The sequence below is a fragment of the Dromaius novaehollandiae genome, chromosome 9 (genome assembly GCF_036370855.1).
Source record: "Dromaius novaehollandiae isolate bDroNov1 chromosome 9, bDroNov1.hap1, whole genome shotgun sequence".
Lineage (NCBI taxonomy): Eukaryota > Metazoa > Chordata > Aves > Casuariiformes > Dromaiidae > Dromaius > Dromaius novaehollandiae.
Window position 1 is genome coordinate 3,483,891 of NC_088106.1, and position 12,952 is coordinate 3,496,842.

Sequence of the window (12,952 nt, forward strand, 5' to 3'; positions counted from 1 at the left end):
AATTTATTTGACAAATTCCCTTATTCTTATTCTCAAAAAATGAAGAATTCTGGTTAAAATAGGAGAGCAAAAAAGAGTGGCACATGTGCTGCATGGAAAATTTCAGCACAAATGTTTTATATTTAGCAAAATTATAGAAAACTGAAAAACATTTTCACATGGGAAGGGTGAGACAACCTTTAACAGTAAGTGGTACTGTCAGATGTGTATATGATTACTATCAAATCAGAATATATCTTGAAGTCTGGTTTAACAAAGTGAAGGCATTATACAAAGTCAAGGGAAGAACACAACATGCTAGAACCACATGCAGCAATTCTCCAGATTTGCTAGTTTTACTCTGAGAACTGGAGTAAGTACATCCACTGACTTTAATGCGACCCTACTTTTAATTCCCTTAAATTTTTACCTGATTCTAAATTAACACTCCACAAAGCTCAGTACATACATAATTTTACATTAATGATACCTGTAAAACTTTAGCATTTGGCTGAAGAGGTTTAATAGTCAGCTGCTTTCCTGACGTATAGAGAACCTTTTCAGAATCAGGTCCCCAGGCTACTGAGTACACTGGTGTTCCTGTAGACAGCATGAAAGAAAACATTTCTTATGAAGACTTTTCTGATCAAATTACACAGAAACTGGCACAGCCACTTCAAACCGGTTACTTAAAATCATGCATCAAAAACCCAACTGTGGTAGAAGGCCAATCTAGGGGCAACTATTTGCCCCTGGTACTTGTATAACTGTAGATAAGTCAGTAAGCAGTCAAACACCTACTGCTTTCAACAGGACCACCTTAAATTTAACACTGAATAAATCAACTACAGACCTCACAAAAACAAATGATGAATCAATGACTTGTCCGACACTACATCTGGGTTACTGAAAATGTGTATGACTTAACTAGTGCTATAGGTACCTAATTCACAATGCTCTCCTTTTCATGTACTGTACCTATCAATTCTTCTTATGTATCACATAACTTTTAAGACCTACTTACTATATTGCAAGGTCTATCCCACTAGCTCCAATTACATTTACCACTTGCTTCTTCAGTTCACACTCGCTGTAAAACCATCTCTGGAAGAACTCATATCACCAGATTTCTTCTTTTGTAAGATTTCCCTTTCTTCTTCTTCACCCAAATTGCCTTCATAGCAAAACAGTTTCGATGCTTTGGCTTCGCTGAACCTCGTCTCTACACTCCCAATTGTTTTCCTGTTTCCCCTCTCTTAAAACAATCTGAGCAATTTCTTGCAAGACACATCTGAGCAAGATAAGATGAGATCTTCCTTCTCAGCTTTGGGTAGTCTTTCAGCTTTAAGGTGCTCCTCTCCTACCGTGAGGTACTGACCCCCTTGGCTCATGGCTAACCAGGGCACTGCAAAGATTTTTGTTGCCCTTCTCCATTTGTTCAATTTTCTCTATTACATCAGACAAAGCCCTTCATGGACAATTTATTTATAAGGCCTATCTGCATCATGACATCTTTCATTAAGTATTAAAATGTTAAATCTTCCCAATGATCAGTCCACAAGGTCAAGCCTTCAATGCCCAGCTGTCAAATCTTCAGATCTTCTCTCCTGCTTTCCATCAGATTCGTAAACACTTCCTATGAATACTTACAAAACCGTTTCATGTTTACCTTGAAATGCCCTGCAGAACTTGTATGCCACAATACCTACAATACGATTACATCAAGTGCTGAGACCACCGCCTGCGATACTGACCAATATCTAACTTAAAATCAAGAAATATTTGTATCAAAAACAAAACTAGAAAATCAGGTAGATGGTCCACCAAACTACCACCTATCATTTTAACACTGTGCTCTTAATATCACATCTTTCTCAAATATCACTGTCTATTGCCATTTACCATGCTATTTATTTGTAAAACCTTTCATAATTCAAGTTCTACACAATTCCAAAAAAAAAACTCCCAATAATAGCTGCACTTTTATTTATTTGACCTTGTATTCTTTGATGCAACAGTGTTCACAGCTGCCACTTAAAAGAAGAAAATCAACATGAAAAGAATCATCCTAATACTTACTAATAGCCATTGTGGGTAAAAAATACTTCGTATTGCACCTGAATTATTCTTTGGAAGATGTTTAAGCTCCATAATTAAGACTGTATCATAATTTTTTTTTTTTTGCTGTACAAATAAAGAGCAAACATCCCCCACACAAGCAGCTTGCAACATGAATTAACAGCAGATCAAACTAGAAAGAGTGGCCTGCAAACTTCACAGATTTTTCCCAGTTAAGTGGAAAGATTTTTTTTGCGGATTAAAAACTCCAGAATAATGTAGCCAAAATAAAACTGAGTGTTTTGTTTTGAAAACACATAATGTTGCAGTTTTAAAAGATCTTTTTGAAAACAGAAGTGAAAAATTGCATGGAAAAAACATCCAGGAAAAAAAATAAATCAGACTTGCTGACGATGCAAGTATTTTCCTCAGTACTTGAGAGGATTGCTCTCCTCTGAAGACAAAGAATCAAAGTATTACTCTGCTCGATTCCATGCAAATAAAACTAAGAATTAAATAAAAAGCATGCCCAAACATTTATTTCTGTCACAGCAAAAGCCCTGCAGCAATGGATAGCAAGTTTCAGCATAGCCTCAGTATAACAAGGCATCAGGAAACAGTGAATATAAAGCTGCAAGGAGGTGGGCTGTGTAATAAGCCTCTGTCAGATCATTCTTTTTACTTTTTGTAAAACTTGCTTCCATACCTTTGGAAATGGGAGGAGAATGCTTATTTAAGTCTGTGAGGTGAAAATCAGCATCCTGAATATTCTCACTGGCAGAAATGAGGCTTTTGAAGAAGCAATTCAATTGTCTAAACACGAGTATCTAGAGTGATGTGCCTAGTGTACCCTAAGATATCCATATGGAACTTACAGACGTGACACAGGACCCTAAGGAAATCCACCTCCTTCTGGAATAGATTTGGAGATTAGGCAGAAAAACCTAAGGAACCTCGAACGGCATTAATGGCACACCTAAACTGGGGAAACTAGAACTGCAGCCCAAAAGTTCTATAGGAGAAAAAAGAAACCTCAGAAAGAGCAATTATTACAGTCTAAACATTTGTACTTGACAACTTAAGAATTTTAGAAGAAGAAAATAGAAATAAGTTCTCCTTTAGTCTCAGAAATACGCTTTTCTTAGGGATTCAAGCATATTTTAGTTGATAACTATCAATTTGATCAAATGAATTAAAATTGAGTAAACAAACCATTTTTAGTACATCTATCATTTATGGTAACACAAAACCCAAACAGTCTTAAGGAAATGTTCTTACTGGATAAAATTTTCAAAGACACTTTTGGCATTTTTCCATTTCTAAAAATGACTCAGGCGTTCTCTTTTGATGGGAGTATTTTGATGAGATTTAGACAGTTAACTGATGGAATGGATGTTTTAACTGTCCTAATGTCATAAAACATCTCACCAGCTCTTCAACCTTCGAATTTTCTCTCTGAACAAAACCCTGATTTTATTATAGCCATCAATTCAGCACAGTAAACTCGATTTGAGCTTCCAAACATTTAAACTCTAAACTGAGATCGGGTGTCATTGCTGAGTATTTCTGTAATTTGTATATTTTACTTTCGGAAGGCATTTATTTCATTTTGTTTAGAACCACAGAGTGATGCAATTATCATGTATCTTTTGGACGATGGGTTATTACTTTTCAACCACGGTAAGTCAGTAGCAGACAATTCATAGAAACATACAACATATATTAAGTAAATCTGGCACTAGCTATTTTCCTGCTGGCAGCAATTTGTGTTGAAATGACATAAATTCTGACACCAGCTGTATAGAAATTCAAAATAAACTAATTTTTGTCCTGCTCTAATGCTGATTTAACAGTCAGAAGATTTTTATATTTAAACCAAATGTTTAAATTTTTTATGATGGCTAACTACTTAACCACAATTTCCAGGGCTTAACAGCAGGAGCTAAGTTAACTCATTTCCTTCTGCACTTTGCAAGAACTTGGTTGGGAAAGGAGAGCCAATATATCGCATTGCTGTGGAAAGAAAAATTCAGCAGAAAAACTGAAGTGAATTGCACTGGTGATAAACAGTTTCAGGAAAAAAAGTACTGTGCAACAAAAGCAGAAAAGGTGGGTTGAGAGAAGATCTGAAGAAGGAACATCAGCATTAAGCTACAAGGTGGGCTTTTTCATATCTTGGTACTCTACTAGCAGACGTTAATCTCAGTGAATCAATCCAGTGGCCAATCTGTGCAACAGAGAAAGAGCAAAGGTTGGGTGCAAGAGTGACTGAGCATCACTGACGCTTACAGCCACAGCAGATTCTTTGCTAATTGTAACAGCACGCCTGTATGAGACTTTTTCCTTCCACAGCAATAAAAACATTAATTCAGATAATTTTATGTCTCTCCATGGCAGCAGAAAAATAGGAGCTGCATTTTGAATACCACTGTTCCTTAAAAAGCAAGTCTCACTTCATAATAATTAAAGTATAATTAAAGTGTATACATTGCAACTGTTGTGATTTTGCTTTCAGTAACCAAAAGGTCAACCTACACAGCAGTTATTCACATTACTCCTTCATGCTTTTCTTGGCATATAAGCCAGATGTATTTATGTATTTACATGTATTTATTGTTACGTAAAATACAATCAGGACATAAGTACTCTTCTAACTACAATAGCCTTAGATAATTTAATACAATAATGACTATAAATGAAACAGGCTTTCATGTGTAGTATTGTTTAAATTATTCTCAACTCTAATGTGCACAGTTTATAAGGAAAAAAACATGTTTTACTCTCCGTCACACTGTAAACTTAACTTGGAATCTCTTAGCTAAGTTGAATGGCTTTTTCCTCCCTTTTCTTATGACTGACAATAGAAGACTAAGAGCTAAAAGTCTTCCATTATAAACTTCTACACAACAGTGCTGTTTTGACCGTACTTACACAGATAACAAGAGTAGGCAACTCTGCTGCTGACACACAAGGATGAACAGAGTCAATCAAATTATTCTACCTGTGCTAGCTCTGCAGTAACAGGTCTAAAAGTAGTAAGCAGTAGTTTTAAGTACTGAATACAGAGAATACAGAGAAGCAATAGCTTCACCAAAAATCATAAAGCAGGACTGAACTGGCCTGTACAATGCATGTGCATTTTCATAAAGGTTATGGTGAAGTCCTTCATCAAATGCTCTTAAAGAAACTAAGTTTTCATAGCACGAGAAGGAAAGTCAACCTCTGAATTTAAGATACGACTTTTCTGCAAGGAATTATACCTATCTTTACTGGAATTAGGGACACTAAAATAGTTCACAGGGTCGAGGAAGCTAAGGAATGCTTGATAGAACCTATGATAGAAACTATATATCCTTAGACAGTAATCAAACTTGCAGCTTAAAGATGGAGAACTGAAATATCACCTTATCTTCTGCCTTGATGTTAGAGGACCAGTGTGTTTTGTGACTCACATTAAGGAGGCAGGTGCTCCAGCCTGGTTGCAATTAAATACTTAGGGTGGGTCCATGAGACCTGTTTGTCCACTAAGGTTCTCAGATCTTGGAGGAAAAGTTATCATCAAAGTTATCAGATTCATTGATGGGATGAGCTAAACAAATGGTGCTGCAGGAATAATCTTCATAGTAATGAGAAAGGCACACTTGCATTCTACTTCTTAATTTTCTTTTTGTTGCCATGACCAGTATCTTTGACCCTGCAGGGGATGATGAGGTTTAGAGAGCCAGTAGTTTATGAGCCTCACCAGTGTCAATCTTGGATAAAGATATCTCAAGAGAAACTATGTAACGATGGGCTCAGCATGGGTCCTACTGGCCAGATATTTGGTCTGTGAAGGACTCAGTGCTGGTGGCACCACTGAGCCTACAGGAACACAGACCCTGTATGGCTTGGCTCCAAATAATCTTCGTGTTGGGGTCTACAACATACCATAAAAATTTGTGCTGTTAAAGCTGTTCTTTCTTTCACATGCAGGCCTTTGACTTTTTGCACAGCCTACCCTTTATAGTTTTGTGGCACTGTCCAAAGGAAGAGAGACACTTTGAGCACAGCGTCATGCTGCAGTGCATGCATCACAGAATACACAGATACAACGCTGGTTTAAGCACAGTCATGTGGATTACCAACATATACCAAAGGAAGCTGTGAAAAAATATTAGCTCATCCACATATATCAGTGCACTGCATCAGCTGGAAGCCCAAAGGATTGCAAACATAGCAATTTTTAAAAAGCTTTCTGTTTAAGAAAAAGGAGAAACAAAAGGAAGAATATAATCTAAGGATGAAAAAGCAAGATCAGGCTCAAAGAAAAATGCAGCCGTAACAGCAGCATGTTATGGCCAGAGGCTGAATGCAATAGAGGCTATTGGGGCAAACTAACTTTATTCCATGCATCAGTATGATGGAAGGACATGGGGCCAGAGCCCTCTATAGAAGTACTGAAACGGCTAAAAAAGGAAAAAAATCCATATACGTGTTTTTGTAGCGAATAAAAATCCAAAGATAGAATAGGCATGTGGACCATTATTCAAAGATAAGAGTCTGAAAATTTATTTCTAATACAAAGACAGGAATGAGTAGAAAGAATGTCAGCAATGGTAATCCTTTCATTTCTTAAGGAGATGATAAAGAAAGTGCAAAATTAGCTCAAACATAATATACTTCTTTTAAACATAAAATTTCTGCAGAGTCCTATCCTGATGCCAGGTATGTTAGCAGCTTACAGGATGTGCTGTAGGAATCTGATCCTCCAAATCGAAAGTTTAAAGGGCTTTCGAGCCTCCTAGGCTCAAATACAAATACAAAAAGACAGTTATTCCATGAGGACCCAATTCTTCTCTTACACTATACCAAAAGCTCTGAGAAATCAATAGAAATTCAACTTGCATATATCAAACTAGAATGAGGCTCTTACTTCATAAGGTTCATCAAACTAAGTATGATACCTCAAATAAGCACAGTCAAACAAAAGAAACTGGAAACATATGAATTGAGAAACACTGTAGCATATGTTGTGTTGTTTTTTATTTTTTTTTCAAAAATTTTAGTCTGGTTGGCTTATCTTTTTACATTATAAGCATGAAAAATACATTACATCTGAATATGAACTTCCTTAACAGAACTGAAATACATTTTACCTTCACTCCTGTGGTTAAAATGCCTTTGACAGGTTGAAAGAATTTAGATAATTTGTTTTAGAAAGAGATAAGGGTCTGACATTTAACCCAACCCCAGGTGCATGTGGTTTCTTAAAAATGTCAAAAGGTCACATGATTTCAATGTATGAAGCCTGAAAAACAAAATCTAGCTTGATATTTTCACCGAAATAGTATAAAAAATGTTAGAAATTATGATTATAAAAATTTGGATGTTTTAAATATCAAATATGTATAAAAATATATTTGCAGCTTGCAGTGTTACATGTTAAAAAAATGTGATTCTAACCTGACTTAAATAAAAATAACTGGAATGCTCTAGTACGCATAAAACTGTAGTTACAAAGCTAAGACTGAGGTTAGGTCTCTACGGCCCCAGTTTAACAAAGAATTTAAGCACAGGAATAGTTTCACTTCAATAGGACTCTTTGCATATATTAAATTAGTTACTGGGTTAAGTAGACTGTTGAACCTCAGCTGTTAAGAGCTTTAAAGTACAGAGGAGCTAACCCAAAAACACTTTTTCTCATCTTTCAAGCATTCCTGCAATGCTTTTAGAAATTTTTTTCAGTTTCACCATAAGAGAGTCAGTGGCTTGGTATTAAAAAATGGATTTATTTTGAATTCTTTGATTCTTTAGTCTCTCCAGAATCCTTAGGGTGGAACTGAAACAGCTGTCTGAAATATATTGCAAGAATACTTTTGTTTTAGAAAATGCTTTGTTCTTGAAGATATTCATCTTATTAAAAAACAAAACTAAACAGTTTTCTGTTATATTTATCTCAAAAAAAAAAAAAAAAACTGTCTTGAGGGAGGGATCAATTATAACCATTTCAGCCAAAAAAGTAAATGTTTCAAAACCTGTAATAGAAAAACTGGAAGCTATAACACAAACTATTTTGTATTCATAACAAGACAATTGCTACTAATAATTCAGTAATGAGATGACTATTTTACCAATTTCCTTATATTTTGTGAATTGATCTAGCCCAAGCCAAAATAAAGTGCCAACACCACTGAAAAACTTTTATGGGTGGTAGTTAGCATGTCAGCATGAAAAGAAGAAAGATGATTGTGCTTGATCCTGAAAAAAATCACCTCATAAAAAATTCTTAATAGATATGGCAATTTAGAAATAGACTAAACAGATCTTATCAGCTGTTTTTAGCTGAGAAGCTCCTCCCTTGAAAACACTGACTAAAAACGCTAACTCCTTTAGAGGAGAGTAAAGGAAATAAGTGTTATTATAGTAAGACATGGAGTTCCACGATAAATATTATATTTTAATATAATAGCTATAGTTCTGTAGTTGTAAGAATGATGAAATCAATAATGACAATAGCCAATATTAGGTAAGAATGAAATATCACTTCTGAAGGTGTATAATGACATAGAGTAGGTCCACAGGAACACAATGGGTACACTAAATGCTCCCATGCACTAGATTGTAAAATAGGTAGAAGAATAAAACTAAATACAATCTAATAATAAATTGTTTAACAGTCAAACACTGTTATGCAAAGAGAGGCCTTTAAGTGTGGTTTTGAACAATTTAATGAGAACATAGCAGTTCAGGTAATGAAGCTGATAGTCAGAATTTCTATCTGCCAGCATAGAGTCAAAGATCCAGTTCCTACTGAATTCGACTTTGGATTTATCTTTAATTTTAGTGGAGCTGATCTAGGCCTTCAAATCCTTAATCAAACCATTACTGCCATGTTTAGAGTCTGTTATTTCAATACATTTTATATACCAAAAATTGAAAGTTCTAATGGAATTTTAAGAAAATTTACTGACCTTGCTGAGCTAAAGTGGATCTCAGCATTCCACTTTTAGACCAGATTTTCACTTGACCATCTTCACCAACTGTAAACAGAAAGTTATGGAAATCATCAACTTATAAGCAATAACAGATCTAATAATTACAGCACTTGTAAACTTTAAGTATTTCCTAATAAATACCCTAAGTTAAAATATTTTTATTTAAAACCCCAGGTCATTCTACCAGTAAATATTGTTTAGGTAGTCTTCCTACCAAGGAAACAGATAATATTTTAAGGAAAAAATATATAAGACTGTTCTGCTATTATCAGCAAGTCTTTTCCCTTCCCGAAACTCCCAATAGTCTTCTTATCTGAAACTGCTCCTGGGAAGAGAAATCCCATCACTATTTAAGTACCCCAAGCTTTCTACTTTCTATTCAACATTACTAGTACACTTCATCTATTTACAGTTCAATGGCCCAGGAGCTGATTAAATGAGTCTCTTAGGAGTCCAAAGAGAGCAGGAGCAGGTTTTTATGTATTAAACTGGACACTTCACAGTTGATAAATGGTGAAACTGAAGATAACCAAAGGCTCCATTCAGAAACTTTAAATTTTATAATGTAATTGCATCTTACCAAGAAACTTAGTTAATTTATTAAAGATTAAGTTCTTATACACTATAAAGAAAAGTTAGTTATGTGTACATAAGGAACACAGATCTCCTAATGTGCTATCATATTTAAAAAGTATAGCTCTGTGTCTTTATTTAAACCTCCTACATTCAGCTAATTGGTAAAAAGGTTCACCAGGACTCTTAATACCATTTTTCCTTTCAAAGGTAATCTACTTACCAGATTTCAGGTTTTTATCTATGGTAGATTTAGCTTTAAATATTTAAAAAGTGTAACAAAAACAATTTAAAAGATCTTATTTGTGCACATCTGATACTGTTAACATAGAACTCCAAAGAATATTTTAACTGATACACTGTCATCAATGATTCACTATTCCTCCAAGCATAGTTGCAGTATAAGAGTAGTAGATCTTCTCAGAGTACGCTGTTTGGATATGGTGATAAATTCACATATTCCCCATAAGTATCATGGAGTCTTTCCAAAAAAAAAAAAAAAAATAGAAAAAGCAATTTTGATTTTCTCTTTGGAGAAGTTCCTGAGGCAAATCTCTCTTTAAAAAGAGCCCTCTGGGATTTAAGAGGAACATGCCAGACAGAGTTCCTTGAAGCAGCATTTTAGAGTCAGACTGAGTCTGGAAATAAGCAGATCCAAAATTATCTTCAGTACTTCTGGACTGAGTTGGAATTTGTCCAAAGAAATCAGCTGTGCTAGATCAACAGGAGGCTGCAGAAAATTCTGACACAAACAGAAATCCCACTGAGGAGAAGTCTATCACAGGAAATGCAATTAGCTTCTCCTTAACATCAAGATAGAAGTTTTTGACAAAAATGCCAAAAGCAACTAATTACCAGAAGATTTAGGACAAAAAACAACATAGCAATACAGACACTGGAAGATCCCTTTCCCAGCCCTGTCGGAGAAAAGGATTAGTTAGCAGCTGGATCTACACCACCCAAATAATCAAGAAAAAGCAGCACCGGAATATCTAAGATGCTCACGAGGCCTCAGTAAACTCTGGTGGCCAAAAAACTCCAATGTCGTGTGCAGGGATATATAGGTACTGTACTGACTTAGCAACCCTTTTTGTAACAGACAGGAAAAAAAAAATCAAATATTCTCTTCTATAAAGTACAGAATATCTGTGGAAATCTCTTCACGTTTTGGCATTAAAAACATTTATTTTCCAGTAATTAGAATAACTTTTAATAAATAGGATCACTAAAAGAAAGATAAATGTTTTTACTAGCTTTAATATAAGTTAAAATAATAAATAAAAATCAGAGAACATTCTCCTAAAACAGCATTGATCAAATATCACAAAATTAATCTCTATTACACAAGATGATTATAACCCCAATGCCAATGGAAACATTAAAAACAAAGTTATAAATTATACTTAACTCTATTTAAATTGTGGATTTTGTGTTTCCATTACCCCCTTCTCACATGAAAATTTAAAGCTAGGTCAGTACATGAACACTTAATAGACTCAGTTTTATCCACTCAAATTCAATATAGTTACGATATAAGCTATGATATTTGGGTCCATATCTTTTAAATATATGTCAAGGATTCACTTTTAAAATTATTTTCTCCAAAACATTCTATTGTATTTATCCCCTGAAGTACTTACATTTCAGAAATATTATTGAAGGCACTTATGTTTCATGAATTGTCTTTAATACTACATTCGTGTACCCTTCCATTTTCTCAGGGCATATTGTATGTCAGCTTTGTATATTAGGGAAAAAAAAAAAAAAAAGCAAACAAAAAAGGCCTTATTTTGAAAGAGCTGTTCTGCTATTTTAGTTTTCAAGGCACCTTGTTTAAGTACGCTTACCTGTAACCAGTGCTGTTCCTTCGTAATTCCATCTTCCCGCAAGCACAGCTCCGCAGTGTGCCTCCACGCTTTTCTCTAGTCTTCCTGATTTTGAAATTAAGTGGAACTTCCCTAAACAAAGTTCGGGTTAGAAACAGAATATCTAATTTTGCGTTTAGATATCAACAACAGTAAGTGTCATCTTCTGCTAAAAAACACACACAAAACCAAAAAAAACCACACAAAAAAGAAACATGCGATTATATTATTCACAACTATGACAAGCCCAAACAATCTCTTGCAGAAAGAGAAGACTTGTAAACCAACTGCAATGCTGGATTTTTTTTTTCCTTTTGGTATGTATAATCTTTATTTTGCCCATAAATTTTACTTACATCCCTGTAAACGTTTGCACCTTTTTCTGGGGACACAGCTCCTCAGTGCCATTTCACTGTCTGCACGCTGACATACAGAGTTTTATACACTGCACCTCAGGAGAGTCCTTGCGTTTTCTTTTTTAAGATCTGAAAAATCACTCAACACCAAAAGGATAATGGAAAAGCTAGCACAAGCTGACCATCACCGAGCGCCTTTCTCTGAGGAAGCATTACTGTTTGCATTATGGGGCTGTTGTGGAAATTCACAGAAGCCAAAAACAAAGCTATTAATGATTTCAACAGAAGCATGAGGAAGTCTTTCTTTCCAAATGAGAGATGTTGCTTAAATCCAGGAAGATCAAATTTTAACTGGACCAAAGAGCAGACAAAGGAAACATGCGGCAGAACAAATGCATGGCTTAGAATAGCTCAGTGATTCAATTAACTACTTTAAAACTAACTCTTCAAAAAATATTTTATCTAATCTGCAAGACAGTGAGCCAATACAAGCAATTTCCAGAGTGACCAGAATTCTTTGAGATAAACAGCACACAGATACCTCACACTCAGTGTGTGCAAATGCTCCATCACTTGAGACAGGATAATTTTTCCATTAATAACATACCACATATGACCCTCTCGCTTGAGAATATGAATTATAAGACAGGGCATACTGGTTAAACAGCAGTATCCCACAACAGCAGCATATTGGAAAAACAGAGGGAAGGGAGGGTATATTTTCACTTACCAAAGGAATTCAAAAGTGTCTGGAGTCTTTACATGAGGACTGGGGTTTTTTTGGTCATAGCCCTTATGAACAAGCATGAGGGTGATAAGGTGAAAAGAAGGTAGTTTAACATGTGAAAATCAGTTATCTCCTATCAGGAGGAACTAGGTGGCATGGAGAAAGAAACTGAGATACCTCAGCTTCTCCACCAACTCAAAGAACCTTTTAACAGCCACCAACTAGTGCAGAAGTTGCCAGGAGAAGGCAGCGGTAAGGCCTCTCATCTAAAGATGACTGATATGGTAGATTATTGGCCCTGAAGCAATCTGATGATGCAACTCATCAGTAGAGGTCCCAAGAAAATCTATGGAAAACAACAATAAATATTCAACTTCTGTCTATTTTAGTGTTATCTGGTTTTGGGAAAGCTTTGGGCCC

General features: G+C 35.3%; 1 protein-coding gene across 1 annotated transcript in view; it reads right to left on the minus strand.

The window, feature by feature from the left end:
* Positions 1-12,952, minus strand: part of IFT80 (intraflagellar transport 80) — a 62,261-nt gene that overhangs the window by 36,156 nt on the left and 13,153 nt on the right. Inside the window, exons 5-7 of the mRNA XM_064516556.1 lie at positions 11,432-11,542; positions 8,988-9,056; positions 470-579 (exon numbers count right to left, since the gene is read on the minus strand). Of these exons, the coding sequence (XP_064372626.1) occupies positions 470-579; positions 8,988-9,056; positions 11,432-11,542 (290 nt within the window). The remainder of the gene's footprint in view (positions 1-469; positions 580-8,987; positions 9,057-11,431; positions 11,543-12,952) is intronic.